The sequence below is a fragment of the Dipodomys merriami genome, unplaced genomic scaffold (assembly GCF_024711535.1).
Source record: "Dipodomys merriami isolate MVZ:Mamm:240054 unplaced genomic scaffold, mDipMer1.0.p SCAF_7, whole genome shotgun sequence".
In the NCBI taxonomy this organism is placed as follows: Eukaryota; Metazoa; Chordata; class Mammalia; order Rodentia; family Heteromyidae; genus Dipodomys; species Dipodomys merriami.
In genome coordinates, this window is record NW_027206290.1 from 43,766,146 (window position 1) to 43,782,944 (window position 16,799).

The 16,799-nt window shown below is 36.6% G+C and overlaps 1 protein-coding gene across 1 annotated transcript in view; it reads left to right on the forward strand.

The window, feature by feature from the left end:
* Positions 1–14,224, forward strand: part of Rbms3 (RNA binding motif single stranded interacting protein 3) — a 295,095-nt gene extending 280,871 nt beyond the window's left edge. Inside the window, exon 12 of the mRNA XM_070007501.1 lies at positions 7,872–14,224. Within this exon, the coding sequence (XP_069863602.1) occupies positions 7,872–7,878 (7 nt within the window). The 3' untranslated portion in view covers positions 7,879–14,224. The remainder of the gene's footprint in view (positions 1–7,871) is intronic.
* The last annotated feature ends 2,575 nt before the right edge of the window (positions 14,225–16,799 follow it).

The window sequence follows — 16,799 nt, forward strand, 5'->3', positions numbered from 1 at the left end:
TGGTCCTGGGCTTGAAGTTAGTGCCTGGGTGCTGTCCCTAACAATTTTTTTTGCTATCACTTGAGCCACAGCTCCACTTCCAGCTATTTGGTGCTTAATTGGAAATAAGCAGCTCATGAACTTTTCTGCCTGGGCTGGCTTCCAACTGGAATCTTCAGCTCTCAGCCTCCTACGTAGCTAGAATTAGCATGTGTTGGTAGTTTTTTGTTTGTTTGTTTTTGTTATTTGATTTTGTTTGGGGGAGGTGTTTTTAGTTTTTAGGGATTTTGGGTTTTGTATTTTTACTCATGTCTAGTCCTCTACCACTTGAGCCACAGCTCTACTTCCAACTTTTTCCTGGTTAATTGGAGATAACTGACTTTACCACCCAGGCTAGCTTCAAATCATGATCCTCAGATCTGTGCTGTCTGAGTAGCTAGGACTACAGGCATGAATCACCAGTGGCCAACTGAGATTAAGCATTCTACACAAAGGAAAACAGGTATTTGGAGGTTATTTGAAATCCATAAGGGGAATTCAAGGCTGAAATGTCTAGATTATCCCAGAGATAGGTAAAGCCCAAATAGGCCAGCTACTTTTCAAACCTTTGACTTTTCTAAGAGTATTATATTTTGTTTAAAGTGTACATATAAAATTGAAAGGATTTTGACAGGAGGGATGTCATTTATTTAGATAATATCAGTGACTACGCATCAACATGAATACAGAGATAGAACAGCTTGGATGTTTGGAAGTATTTTCTACAACAGTGGTATTAGAAATGACAAGGGGTTCTTGATTACAAAAAGCTTGCTTTACACTTACACATTACATATATTGAAGGGTGCTTCGCAGCTTCTGCTCCTTGACACAGCAGGCCAGACAGAGAGGAAAGTGCCAGGGGGACAGGAGACCTTCCAAAATTATGGAATGGGAAAACCACTTGTGTTTCCTTATCAACATTTTGTTAAACCTGTTAAAAAAGGTTAACAGGCCCTATGAAGAGCTTTTTCATGGAAACAACAACAAAATATTGAAAGAAACATATTAAATAGATCTGTGGGTGCCAATCACTACAGAAAAAAATGCTACAAAAAGGAATAAATATGACACAACCCAAAGGTGGTGGTGGTGGTTGTTGTTTTTGTTTAATCAGTTTCAGCCAAGGGAATTAGGTCTGTGTTGTATGAAGACATATGAATTCTGCAGAACCAATCACAGAAGACCCACAGTTGGGCTAAACACTTGAGTCATGCCTAAACAAAAGTTATTTTACCAATTTATTTCTGTTAGATTTTACCATTTTCTACACATAGGACTATGCTATCCATACAGAGATTACCTGAAATCAACAACATTGTAAAGTTAGTTGCAGTCTATAGACTTCCCAAATTCTTGTTATATCCATTCTGTTGAGTATAAGGAGAGGGTCTCTGAAGTAATTTAGCCTATCCACATTATCTTAGTTACCTTAAATACTCTAAATTTCACAAATGGAAGTTCATTTCCAACATCATTATGCTAATCAATCTGCCTCCATTTCCATCAGGCAACCTCTTTCTAACAATCATTATGGTAATTGAGATATTGATAGCTTAAAGTACTTATACAAACTTCTACCCTTTCTCATTAAATGCCAGCTGACCTCTTGTGTGCTATGAAATTCCGATGAGGGCAAATTAGTGTCCCTGAAAATAGCTTGACACAGCATACATATATTCAACACCAAATGTCTACACAAAAGATATTAAAAATTACAACCATTAAAACAAAAGATTTCATGAGAAGAGTGTAAGAAATAGCTATCGTTGTACAGGAACTCAGTTATGAGAAACAGCCACATTTTGAAAGGTCGAATTGAGAGTCTTTATTGGACTACTGTCACAAAGATCTGCATCCCCTGAAATACACTTAACACTTAGAAAACAGAATCATGAAAGCAAGAGAGAAAAGAAAGAGCAGAAAAACAATACCAACAAACCAGATCAACTCCAATGGAGAGCTGAATTGGGATGCCAGGGTAACTGGAGGAGAGCTAGGAGAAGCATAATGTCCTGGTGTCTGAGCAGGTCTGGGCCTAAATAGGGCCAGGAACAGGGGGTAGTATTGCAGGAAACACCAGAGTCTTAGGAGTTCAAAGCACAAAACTGACAGGTCCAGTAACACATTGTGCAAGTCCATGCCCCTGACTCTAGGAATTCAGGCATGCCCATCACCTTGGGGTGGAAGTTCCCTGCCTTTACCATGAAGATAAGATGGTACCAGTTAAACCCACTTTCCTATCATTCACCATGTGGCTAAGAGGGTTCTGATTAGATCCAGTCTTCTTATTCCAATATATATGTGTCCACATACATGGACTATTTAGGATTAGCAAGTATTTTACTATTTCAAATTTCTCTGTTTAAAACACAGGACTTTTCCCCCCATCATTAAAAAAAATTATTAATGTCAAAATTCATCAGGGCTCATATTTCAGAAAGAAGAGATGATGATTGGATTGTGTCAGAAATACCAATTCCCACCAACTTCTCTATTCTTTCTTGTGCTATACTGGATATCTTAAAATTAAGTATGATCTGAACCTGGCACTTGTTATGCTAGCTACCTAAGCCAGCTGGGAAGGAAAGTTTTTGATCTTCTCATCTCCTGTTAATCAGCAAAATGCCAAAAGTAGAAGTGTAGCTCGTGTGGTAGAGCACCAGATTTGAGTGGAAAAGGCAAGTGGACATACAAGGCCCTAACTTCAAGCCCCACTCCTGGCACACACACACACAAATAAGTATGATCTGAAAAGTGTCTTCACCAAATTCTACTTTAATATGAACAACTGGAAGTCCTCAGTTTAGATCCTACCTTTATGATTCCCTGGTTGTAACTCAGCTTTTCAGTATCTGATCCTCTTTAAATTGAGAGCTACAGGCGGGAATGTCCTCATGAGACTCTTCTCTCCAATTAATCACAGAAAAAGGCAGAAGTTGTGCTGTGGTTCATGTGGTAGAGCACTAGCCTAGAGCAAAAGGAGATCAGAGACAACACTTAGGCCCAGAGTTCAAGGCCCAGGACTGGGAAGTAGATAGATAGATAGATAGATAGATAGATAGATAGATAGATAGATAGATAGATAGATAGATAGATAGATAGATAGATAGACAGACAGACAGAGAGCATTAGACCTCTGTTTTGTAATGAACATCAGTTATATCTGATGTGGAAGAAGATTTCCTTCACATCCTGGAGTTACATGTTAGAAAGCATCTGAGCACTTTCTGCTCCAATTAGATTGGGATTCAGGACTTCAAGCTGAGCAATAAGTATTTCCATTGTTGCAGCTCTCTTCAAAGACATTAACTAATACTAATGAACATGACTTCCTAAAGGGCCAGAAAAATACTTCCAATAATTTACTTTCTCAGAGATCTGTATTGCCTCCTCATGAGGAATTCCTATAAGTTAAAAAGTATATACATTAAATTATTCAAGAACCCTATCAGAATTTGGATTGTCCAAAGGTTGATTATTTGGATACTAATGGAAAACATTTTATCTTTGACTTATGACTTGGGATAAGAATAAACCAGTATAGATATTTTGAACATGTAAAAAAATATGTTCTTTTGAAAACACTTTGAACATGTAAAAAAATATATTCTTTTGAAAACATTTCTATCCTGAGGCTCTTTTTTGTGCCTAATCACACACTTAGTTTCCCTGTACATAATCTACTAGTGAGAATGTACTATGTACTTTCCCACATAGACTACTTCCTTTTATATAACATCACATGAAGCTAGTGTGTCCAACATGACTCTGAGAAATACTGAATCATCAGACTATCTTTAAGATTTCTAAAATGCCAGATTTCTAAAATGATGAATTGTTGTCTACTTTTTTTGGAGAGGGTTTTGGGTAGATATAACTAGTCTCATCAAACTCCTACTCTACACATATTTAAATTGCAATTGAAAAGCTCTTACCTTACTCATCCTTAGTAGAAATTCTATTTGCTCTTTAGATCATCACTGACTAACTTAACTGCCCCAAATTCATGTAAAATTTTAGAACACTGGTACTGTGTAAACTATGCTTGTGAGTCATAGAACATTCTATGTTCACTGTGCTTTAGATTTGTAAATGTTTTCCATACTCATCTTTTCATGTAAATTACTGTCTCAATCCAATTTATTTCTTAAGTAATCTCACTGTCCAGTCTAAAATGCACCTGTTATTAATGATCACAGCATTGAAAACGGACAATTCTTCTATTTTTAGGAATATCAGTGCAATCTTAAGCATTATGTAAATATGCACGTACTTTTTCTAAGAGAGAGAAAGTGACCAGAGGCAGATTTAGTTTTATTTAAACAGCAACACATTTTACTTTCTAGAACCACAAATATTGAAAGTATCACCATTTATTTCTCCCTATTTGTTTGCATGTAGCAATTAGACCACTTTAAGACCTAAAAGAATTGTAGAGGATATTAGAAACAATGTGTAAGTTGACAAAATGCTAAAAAGCAGCCTGGTTCATTTGAGTGCAATGCACATCAAACACTTGACTCAAGATGGGCTTTAATGACTCTGTCATCTACTGACTGAGTGAGACACCTTTCATTGAATGGAGTTAACTAGCTTTTAGGCATTTACCCAATGCATGAGAATAGGAAAAAAAATGCCAAAGCAGATTGCAAAGGTAGAGAAAAGGAGCTAAAATAGTTCTTATGACTACCATTCATAAAACTTTCCTTATTGTTGCTGCTTTCATGAGCTGTAATTGCATTTCTCCTTAGAAGAAATTGTACTTGCTCATAAATGCAAGAGGGAGGGGATAAAACAGGAGGTAGTCTCAGAGACTTCAACTATTTCTAAGGAATCGAAATATTCAATTTTACATGATTTTGAAACAAATTAATTAGATTCTCAGTAGCCACAATGGCTCATATGATGGCCTATGCAAATTTGGAAGGGGAAGACTTTCTGAAGACCATTTTAGATGTTACTGCTTTTGTGTGAATTTGAATAAATTGCATCCACTTGCTCAGGGCAGATGTACTCCCGGGACAGATTACCTAGCCTTGAGAGCAGAGAGTTGGTGGAAACCAAATCTCTTATCCACCACTCTTTCTTATCCATGGGTCTTACACTGTGAAAAACCTGTGCTCCTGTGCCCAGCAACCCTGAGCCTTAGTTACTAAATTGAGCAACTGGAAATCAGAAGAATCTGCAAAACTTTTCTGTCATCCTGTGTCTATGGGTGGAGCCTTTCATCAGAATGTCACCTGTAGCTAGCTTAAAGTTCCTTTGTTGTTTAGCATAGTTTTGTAATTATTCAACCTACATAGAAAAAGGAGTGAAGACTAAAGAAAACCCACTAAAATCTCATTCGTGGTTATAAATGGGCAGAGGGCTTGGCCTAACCAAGATGTGCAGGCTAACAAAGTGTCCTATGGCACAGTAGCATTTGGCAATTGAACACCTAAACACCTATTATGACAAAAAAAAAACAAAAAAACAAAAAAACATCACTTTTCCAGACTCTAGGAGAACAGAAAATAGAAAAATAGAGCCTTTGCTCTCAAAGAGAGTTTTTGTTGCTGTTTTTGATTTTCCTACTATCTTTTTTATTTTTTTTTAATGACAGCATTAGGATTTGAATTCAGAGACTTGTGCTTGCTTGGCTTACTTGCTCAGCTGGTGCTTTACTACTTGGACCATGCCTGCAGCATTATTTATTTTGTGCCAGTCCTGGGGCTTCAACTGAGGGCCTGAGTGCTATCTCTGAGCATCCTTTGCTCAAGGCTAGCACTCTACCACTTGCGTCATAGCTCCACTTCCAGGTTCTTTTGGTTGTTTTTAGTGGAGATAAGAGTCTCTTGGATTTTCCTGTGGGCTGGGAAGGTGGCTCAGTGGTAGAGCGCTTGCCTTGCATGCCTGAGGCCCTGGGTTCGATTCCTCAGCACCACATAAGCAAAAAGAAAAAAGCCAGAAGTGGCGCTGTGGTTCAAGTGGTAGAGCGCTAGCCTTGAGCTGAAGAGCTGAAGGACAGCATCCAGGCCCAGAGTTCAGGCACCATGACCGAATCAAAAAAAAAAAAAAGAGTCTCTTGGATTTTCCTGCCTTGGCTGGCTTCAAAACAGGATCCTCAGATTTCAGCATCCTGAGCAGCTAGGATTATAGGTGTGAGCCACTGGGACCTGGCTTCCAGCACTGTTTGTTTGTTTGTTTGTTTTATTTTTGATTTTTTTTGTGTGAAAATACTGTACAGAGAGGGGTTACAATTACATGGGCAAGATAATGAGTACATTTCTTATCAAGCATTGTAGTCTCCTCCTTTGTTTCCCCTTCCTATCCCTTCCCATCTCCTCCTTCCCCCAACCAAAGTTGTAAAGTCCAGCACTGTTTTTGCTGGTTATTTTGGAGATAGAATCTAGAAAACTTACCTGTCTTGACTGACCTCTAATCTTCCATATCCCAGCCTCTTGGGTAGTTAGGGTTACTGGCATGTAATCCTACAGGCACCTAGTGGGCTTGATAGGGCAAGTAATCTTGATAGGGCAACAGCAAGGAAAAGCTATATGACTTTTTTTTCTGGGCCCATAAGGCTTATGTGTATACATTTGTGAAATACAAGAAGATGACATATATTCCAGTCATCTAAATACAGAGTAGAGAATCACGTGTATTTTGAGCTAGTTAATGATGAATTTCATGATCCCATGATAGCTAGGCTTAAGTTATATAATTACTTATAGGATCTGTGGGACAGTTGTAACATAATCTAGACATTAAAAACTAGGTTTTGTGCTCACATAGACTGTTTGTTTCCTGTTTCTACAACAAAATAACTGACTCTGATTAATGTAAAAGAAAAGAGATTTACTTATGTGAGAGAGAGAAAGAGAGAGGGGGAGGGAGAGAAGGAAGGGAGAAAGGAAGGGAGAGAGGGAGGGAGAGAGGGAGATTTATTTAGCTGAATGTCCAAAATTGCGTAGTCCTATGGGTTTGGCTTCTGGTAAAGGTCCCTTCGGCAGATGGTATCCTACTGAGAGGAAAGTGCTAGAAGAATCCTGTAACCAGACAGGAAGCACAGAGTTAGCATGGGTCCGCTTGTTAATAACAACTTCCAACTGACACCAAAAGAACTGTCATAGTCCCTTCTAAAGGCAGTCCTGTGATACCTGTCACTGATTCTGTCATCTCTACACTGAAGAGACCAAGCTCCAAAACACAAATACTGCAGAGACACTCAAACAGAACCACACAGGAGTGGTGTCTCTCTGGGTGCATTTCATGTGTATTTTATAATATTTATTTGCAATAGAATCAAACAACTTTTTTTTGATCTGTTCACCTTGATTTTGAACATAAGAAAACTCTCTGGTTTGCATTTGTATTTGGGCAAAATTGCAGTATTTGGTAATTTCAAAGACTAAATATACCCCTATAATTTCTTTCATTGCCATATTACAGTGAAAGAGCAGGGTATCTATTTTATTTGACAGTACTGGGATTTGAACTTAGTGCCACTTGCTAGGGAAGTGCTCTACCACTTGAGCTATGTTCCAGCCCATTTTTGCTTTATGTGTCAGATAGGGTTTCACATTTTGCCCACAACTAGCTTCTGACTGGGATTCTCCTACTTCTGTCTCCCAGTTAGTGATCACAAGTGTTAATCACCTAGCCCAACTTGTGTTTAAGATAAGAGCCCGTTGACTTTTTGCCTCAAAACCACACTCTTCCTAGAGCTGCCTCCCAAGTAGCTGGAATTACAGATGTGAGCCACTACATCTGGCTGAGGTTGGTATTTTAAAAGCTGGTGAAAAAGCACAGGTGACAGTTTTTGAAGCTGCTTCAAGGTAATAACTACTCTCATTCAATTATCTTTACAGACCATAAAAGAGAACTGAAGAATGTCCATCTGAAACTGCCTTGAATGAAGAAACTTCATTGACTAAGAAGTTAATTGGCTTCCAGTTTGCACTGGCATCAATGGAAGGCTTTTTCTTTTTTTTAATTTTATACTTTACTCAATGAAAACAAAGTTTTTCTGTGCTATGTAAATGGTTCCTTCATGTGGTCTGACAGCTATTTTTTTTGCCGTCCTTTCTTTTTTTAATTAAAAAAATGTTCTCAGAAGAGGGGGAAAAACAAAAACATTGAATGTGGATGTTTTACCTGGAAGAACATTTGAATTCAGAAGTTACCTGAAGGTGTAGATAAATTTTTCTTTTTTTTAACTAGAGGACCTGAAATCAAGAGGTGGACACACAGAAATGAAAACAAATTGTCTTCCTCAAACATAAAGCTATTCTTTCTCTCTTTTCCCCTTCTGTTTAAACTTACTGAGTTGGTTCATTTTTATGTTTGTCTTTTCTTAGAAGTATTTAGGTAAGGTTTATCTTGAATCTTAATTGCCTTAATTTTAAGGACGTCAGAGGCTCTCCAGGCAAGCTGTCAACGTCTTGTTAAAAAAAAATCAAGAAAGAGTTGAATTACTGTGCCAGCTTTAATTGGTACAGAACTTTAAGACTATGAGTTTTTAGAGTGAAAAAAATAACTGTACAGTTTGAAAGAAAATGTTTTTCTTCATTTGAAGAAAATTTGTGGATAAAAAGAAACCATGTCAACTTCAAGAATTAGGAAATACTGGGACTTCTCATGAACTTTGTCTAAGTGTTGACACACATTTAGAAGGCTAAATGTCTTACGGTAAAGTTATTCATGTTGGTTTAAAACAACTGCATTAGAAATAATGCGTGTTTGGGGGGCAGAATGCAGATTTTTTTATTTACAAAGCGTGATTGCTAGCAAAAGCATTAGTGCTTTTTATCTGCAGTCTTTTTTATGAGCTTTACAAAGTTTTTAGTCAGCTTTGCTTGTCACATTGCAAAACTTAGCTTAAGAGCATTAAAAAAAATTAAGTAGATAGGAGCTTATGGTCAACAAGTACAAAAAAACAAAAAAATAAAAAACAAAAAAAAGCAATAGATAGAGAAATTGTTGGCAATTTCTGTAGTCTTTCCTAGTTGTGAACAAATTCAGCCTATGGATGGCCTATTTTATACCAAAGACGGAGTGATGCCAATTCAGTCCCGAAGATAGAGATTGTTTTTCTTCTCTCTTTTCCTTTTGTTAAAAAAATTATTTTACCAACATGGCTGGTTGAATTCTTACTTTGTTTAAACTACCTTCCACTGGTATTGTACATATTCCAAAAGAAAATCCTTTTTTGTTTTGTTTTTTTTTTTTTAATGTCTATTTGTCAGTAGTAGAACCTTCCATCAACCACAGCTCAGCATTTCCAGCAGGAAGAGTCTGGATGTCACTGTATAGAACCAGGTGGTTCTATGGCTTGGTGCCAGCTCCCTCTACTATTGGAACTTGTGTTGGATGACCACCAATAATCGAAGACACTTATTCAACAGGCTGAATTTTCATGATAGGCCTTTCAAACTGAACACAGTCTTAAAGGTCACTGAAGGGTTGTTGTGAGGAAAGCTTAGTGGGTCTATGGGAAATGGAAAGTGATCTCCTGAGAAGGTGTCACTGAATTGGTAACAGGTCTTCATTCTGAATTCAACACCTTGGGTTTTGTTTCCTGGACTCAGTAATTATCATCATCCACCACTAATTGCCTCCTTGATTCTGCAGCTGGAGACAGCTATCATCTTCCTGACTCTTGGCATGATATTTTCATATCTAGTTATTTCCAAAAGATTGAAAACCTAGACCTTTCATTTAATTGTCTGAGGCATATAGAACAACTGAGCTGGAAGATTCTATAAATTGAACATAGGGAAGCTTTTAAAATGCTAGGTGACAATCAAGAAATGTGTGATTACTATCAACAAGAACCAAAAGAATTAGGGTTCATTAATGATTAAAACCAAAGGAGATATTTGCATTTAGAAGGATGCAAAATTTTGTCTAAAATTAATTTAATTGACTTACCTTTAAAAAAGCTTTACATTTTTTTCATCCAATTCATGTTCAACATAAATAGATGCACCTGTAATTAAGAACAATGGAACAAAATTTTTCTAATTGAAATATCCTCTAGAATTGCTTTCTAAAGGAAACATCTAAATCCGGTATGTGAAATTCTTTATAATTATCTGTATATGAAGAACAAAAAACAAAAACTTAGTCCTGACGAAAGAGGGGAATACACTGAACTGAATGCAATTTTAAAGAAAACAGGGTAGTTTTACACACTAAAGAATTAAAAGGTAAATTACAGTCCCATTTGGTCAACATGAGTAAGGACTTTGCCTCCTATGACATTGCCAATATTTAAATAGACCGTGGTTCTCTTATTTGCAATCTTATCAGTTGAAAGCTCAGACTTAGAGACTGAATCCATGTTTGTCATCCAGCTAGTGGTAAAAGTATCCAAGAAAATGTCTCGTGCTACAGGGAAATCCAGCTGGTTACAGCCAGGCTCACAGTTTTACATACCATTGAGAGCATCTCAGATTTATACATTCTTCTGTTGCCTCTTCCAGCTTTCCATGAATTACAAGGATGGTGCTTAAGTTTTCACTTTGAAAAGTTGGTCCACATGTTAGAGGGGACAGAAGAAACCATCTGTGGGAGCTGTCATTTCTGTGTCTCCTTTTCACTCTCAGAATTCTTTGTATAAATAAGGGTTATCCTGGGCATAATTCATTAGGCTATGAAACCAACATGCTTTCTTGTTTCTGTAAAAAAAAATTACCAAATGCATACATTAATGTGATTCAAATAAAGTCTCATTTACATAATCAACCATGAGGCTCAGAGGTAGCTACCATGTGGCTGACGAATGTGCCTAGGTGACTTCCTGTTTCTACTCCAAACTGCTGATTGATTTATACAGTCAGAAACATTTTTTTTCAACTATGAAATTTCAGTAATCTCAATTTTTTAGGCCACTTCAGGCAAAAGGAAATTACTCCTGTTATTTTATGTGTTCATGTGTGTTTTGTGTTTGTTTTGCTAGGTTTTTAAAATCATGCCATCTTATACAGTATTTCAAGCCAAAAAGAAGAAAAAATGCACATGTTCAAATTTTCCCCTTTTTTTGTCTTCATATTCTAAGAATTGTTTTCAAGAGTAAATGGATAAATAATAAAAGTATCAAAAGGTTAACTGAATTACAGTATATGAAAAGTAAAACAAACGAAAGTATGTGTCCCACACAAAGAAACATCAGAAACCTAATCTATGGAAGTCAATGATATATATTAAAGTGGTTTTAATCCTATTTAGAACTATAGTCCATTTTTTCATTCAAGCTGATTTTGATTCATCAGATTTTCAGGTATTTATTTAGAATATTTCAGTTTTTCTTTTTGACTGAAATTGCCAAGTCTTAGTTGACACATTAGGAAACAAACTAAAGCCACAAAGCCAGTGAGATAAACATTATCTCCTCCATCCTTTGTTACTTGATCAGTACAAGAATAAACCTATTTTCATAATTATAAAGGTAGTATCAAGTAATCTGGGAGCTCCAGATACAAGGCTAGGGCTTCTAAGAATAAACATAATGCCAACAGGCTTGAAAGAGTCTGCCCAGTCACACTGACATGCCTTGAATAGAGCCAGTCTCCTAATAGTCTCAAGAAAATCTACCTGATTCCAATTTGGCTAAGGTTAGTTTGTTCACTTGGTAAAATTCAACAGCTCAACATATTGTCTCCATGTTTCACTTCAGTTAATTCTTCTTGTGACTTGAGCAGATTTGCTACATTTGAAGGCATAAGAGTCACTTTGGCCCCAGAAAAGAATGGAAAACACCATTCTGTTAGCTGGTCTCTATTTGGGATGGAAAACTGAGCCCAGGAGGGCTGGATGGAGCAGGTGGTATGTACTGTCTCACTACTTGCAGAATACATCACTGACCCCATTGCAAAACTGCTTTAAAATCACTTTCAGTTGATATAGGAATAAAACCATTGTTTGTTTTTCCTTTCTCCTAAGAATAACAACAATTATTATTATTATCATATTTGGGATGCCTATTATGTATCATCATGTGCTTTTACACTGGACTAAAATCTTGTTAATGAAAAGTGAAATTTAAGCTAAATGGACTCTCAGTCTTCTTCACAATTGAGGAAACTTTCAGGGGGCTTGGCTAAAGAAATTATGATGTCAGTCAACTCAAAACACTTTCAGTCTCATTCCTAATTTAGTTTTATGAATGGCTGCAGATGAGCTGATAAGCAGAGAGAAATTCTTAAGTGGTTTTACTGATAAATATTTTATACGGTTTCAAGTCAAGTGAAGGAGTAATATTTATATCCATTTATAATGATATTCAGCACAGTTGAGGACTCATCTTTTATAATACAGTACAAACCTGTCAGAAAGCTTGATCTGCTTTATTTTGGACACAATGGGAGTAAGGATACGATTTTGCTTTTTGGGTTTCTATGACTGTATGTTTGCAAATAATGAGTTCTTGGGTACAGTCTCTCACCTTGATGGAAAGGATTGATGAGACTTAAACAGGCTGTGGATTTTGTGCATTATACCCTTCCTGTGAGATTTCATTAATGAATCAGTTTGTTTTACGAAGGACATCCATCCTGACATTGGAAGACAGTTTGACTTATTTTTAACATATGGAATAGGTTGATTGGGCCTAAGAACAAAATTGTTCCCTTAATCCAAATGCTCTTGGGTCCTTAGCTGGTTTTTATAGATTACATGAGTTCAGGAAAGTACAAAAACTATTAAATCCCCAAAGACCTTTTATGATTCAGGAGGTGGAGCTCACCCCAGTTTATTGGTTTGTTTCATTTTTATACCCAAACATAGAGATAGATGTTCAGTATTACAAAAAGAGAGAGGGAAGGTTCCTTATTATTCACTATTGTGTATTTCTGAGTGGGAAAGTAATGTATGCAAAATAAATAAATAAATAAAGGTTTCCCACTCAGCAGGCTGGGAGGCTGAAGCTAAGGGGCTGGAATTCAGAGTCTGAAGGAAGAACCAACCCCAAGGACACAAGATCATGCTTTCTTCACATCATTCTAATGTCCAGCTTTTGCAGAAATGTAATCACGCTCAATGTTTGAAGGGCTACTTGACTCCTTTGTGGATGTGCCTGGTCTTTTTCTTTAAATGACTAGGCCTCAGACTATGTTTCTTTCCATTAGTGTTTCACTCAAGAAGTGATAGAAAGAGAATGGAAGTATATAATTCAAATTAGTCTGATGGATTCCTTCTTAACAATTGATTTTAAACCATTAATAAAATTAATATTCCATATCTTATACATATTATTGAATTTTGATAACTTATAAGCTCCTTTTTCCATCCACCACAAACAATTGAGAGTTGACTGTATTCTTGCTGGCTGTAAAAGAAAAAAAAATGATAGCAAAAACTTGGCTACCTTCAAAAGAAAGCAATTTCTGTTTCATTCACTCTACTGAAACTTAAACCAGGATAAAAGAATGCCACAATTACTGTTAGGAGAATATAACATTAGCTCTTGGTTAAATTTTCACTCTTATCCTACTTTTTAAGTCTTTTCCCAAAACAAATGCATGTTGCTTTTTCTTTTTTCTTTTTCTGACTTTACATTACTGTATTAAAGCTGAATGACTTTGACATTCTAATGGATATCTTTAGGAACACAATTTAAATAAGTTCAGAGTGTAACATTACCATTACACTTTGTACTTTAAACCTTCTGGTTTTAGATTATGAAGAAAGATGCTCTGTCTTCCTCCCCAAAATGTGTTATTTCCTATTATACAAAAAGAATTTGTTGTTCTGTACCTTTTGGGAACTGTAAAATTATTTTAAGGAGATATTTGGCATTTGAATTTTTCTCCATTCTGAAAATCAATGCTTCCATTAATTAAAAAAAAAAAAAGAAAAAGAAAATTGGAATCTTAATCTGAAAAATCCAAGTGAAAGTACTTATTATGAGATATTATCTCTAAGACTAACGGACACAGCTTCTTTAATTCTTTTTTCAGGCCATATTCAACTTCATGGAATTTGGAAACATCATTTAAGAGCATTTTTGTACCACTGTCTTTGACTGTCATGGAAAGTTCTGTAATTCTATGGTGTTTTCTTGGTTTTTTGTTTTGTTTTGTTTTTTGATTTTTTCCCATCTGTATCACAGTCAGATGCCATTTCCCCTATTCCTTGGGCTTTCTGTAGATCAGTGGATGTTAGGTTTAAATTTCTGTTTTTCTTTGATGAAGCTTTCAATAAAAAATGGAAATAAAATCAATTAAGTAGACTGTTGTATTTATCTGAACTCTTCTGGGTCCTTAGGAAAGTTGTGAGAGGGTAAAGGTAGAACTAAGCTGTGTGTTTTATTTAATCCAGAATTTTTCTAGAATTCCTTAAAGAATTTTCTCCAGAAACAATGTGACAGAAGATGGAGGGGCTCTGATCAAGCCATGGTGTAAATCCAGAAAAGGGAGCACAGTGGTCTCTTTAGGTCTTCTCAGTACTCCCAATTCTTCTATTTATCCTACGGGGTTCAGTGACTACCCCATTCTTATCTCCAGGCATGCTTAACTAGTATCAGCCATTTATTTAATACAGCTTGTGTGAAGGTCAGCGTTATATGTAACTACAAGGAAATTTTCCTTTACCTCTGTGGTTTGTTTTCCTGCAAAGATTACCAAAACAGTGTTGTTCATTCCTCAAGTTATGGAACAACTGTAGTAGACACAACTATATGTCTCTGGTCCAAAATTAAACAAGCTTGCAGTTCCCATTCAAGGTCCAAGAAACATTCTCTCTTACTCAAAATGTTAAACACAGGAAATCAAACTGGATAAACAAAACACATTTAGTCTTCTGTTATCATAAAATGTTTTGGAGCAGATGATTTATAAATAATGAAAATTTATTGCTCCCAGTGCTGGAGTCTGGGAAGTTCAGAGTCAGGCTTCGACCATGTCCTCCACGATGAAAGTGGCACATGAGCTCCTTTCATTAGCTCTGATCTTGTGAGAAATACAGTCACCCACCCAATCTCAAAGGATGGATTTGGAGATGAGAAGTGCCATAAAAGTGAAACTGTAATGGTGTTTGAGGAGTCTTCTCCCAAATTCCCCATCGGTCCGAGAAATATGGGGTTCAAATTCTTTCTCTCTAAGTCATGTTACTTTCCATTAGGTATTTCAAATTCATGCACCTGTTGGAGTTGGTTGAATTTTAGAAGACTTGGCTATGTCTACCCTACTTCATTCTGAGGTAAGAATGCTTATGTGCTTTGCTTCCTAGCACCTACACAGTTTCTACTCATTTTTCTCATTATATTGCAGTCCATTCTTAGGCCCTGCCCCTTCTAATCCATCCTGTTTATCTATGGGCTTTCCAATGAATGAATGAACCTAGTCACATCAGCAAGTCACTATGCATGCAAGAGAATGACAATTTCCCACTCCAAATTAAATGACTTGTCTTGGAGAGGAACTACTACTCACTTGATTTAAGAATCCCATTCATGAGGCTTAGCCCTAATGCCTTAATCTACTCACAAATTCCTCACCTCTCTATTATTCTAACTAACAGCATCAAGATTTAATATGGAATTAGGATTCAATATGAATTTTGAAAGGACACAAACATCAGAGCTTTAGCCCTCATCTTTTATTAAGTTTGTTTAGAATGATACTTTGTTTATTTTGTTTCTTACTAATGTAAGAAAATAATAACACTATGCATATACTAAAAACTATTTTTCAAAGAAGATAAAGTGAAATACAATAGAGTCAAATTTAATCATAAAGTGCTTCTTTTCAGATGTTCTATAATAATAAAAGTCAAATAAGAATTTTTTTTAAAAGCCAGGTGCTGGTGGCTCACACCTGTAATCCTAGCTACTCAGGAGGCTGAGATCTGAGGATCTCGGTTCAAAGCCAGCCCGAGCAGGAAAGCCCATGAGACTCTTATCTCCAATTAACCACAAGAAAACTGGAGGTGGTTCTTGACACAAGAAAACTGGAGGTGGTGCTATGGGTCAAGCAGTAGAGTGCTTGTCTTGAACTGAAGAGCACAGGGACAGTGCCCAGGCCCAGAGTTCAAGTCCCATGACCAACAATAAATACATTAATTAATTAATTAATAATAAAAATAAAATAAAAATAAAATCCAAGCTATCTTTCATTTAAATCCTCAGAGAGAACAAGGGAGTAGGCTCTGTTCCAGGAATTTTCTCCAACCCTTAGGAAGTTACAAAGTAGCTATTGGTGGCAATTTGATTTAAACAAACAAACAACAACAAAAATAAACAGAGGAAAAAGAAGGAGAAGCAGGAGGAGAAGGAGAAGAAGAAGGAAGAAGAAGGAGGAGGAGGAGGAGGAGAAGAAGAAGAAAAGGAGAAGAAGGAGAAGAAGGAGAAGAAGGAGAAGAAGGAGAAGAAGAAAGAAGAAGAAGAAGAAGAAGAAGAAGAAGAAGAAGAAGAAGAAGAAGAAGAAGAAGAAGAAGAAGAAGAAGAAGAAGAAGAAGAAGAAGGAGAAGAAGAAGAAGAGAAGAAGCATTATTTCAACAATGTGAGAGGCTCTGGGCGCTGTAAGAACAGTTGGGTTTTACTCTACCACTGATCCTCACTCAGTGCCAGGTGCTCCACCTGCTTGAGTTCTCATGGTCTTCACAAGAGTACCCTGAGGTGGGCACTCCATTTTCCAGTATGGATTAGGGAGTTGGGAAATCTACTGGTGAATCTATACTGGAAGGACCAGAGCATGCTTTAAGAAAACAAACAACCTGGGTGCTGGTGTCTCACATCTGCAATCCTAGTTATTCAGTAGGCTGAGATTCAAGGATTGTGGTTCAAAGCCAAACAGAGC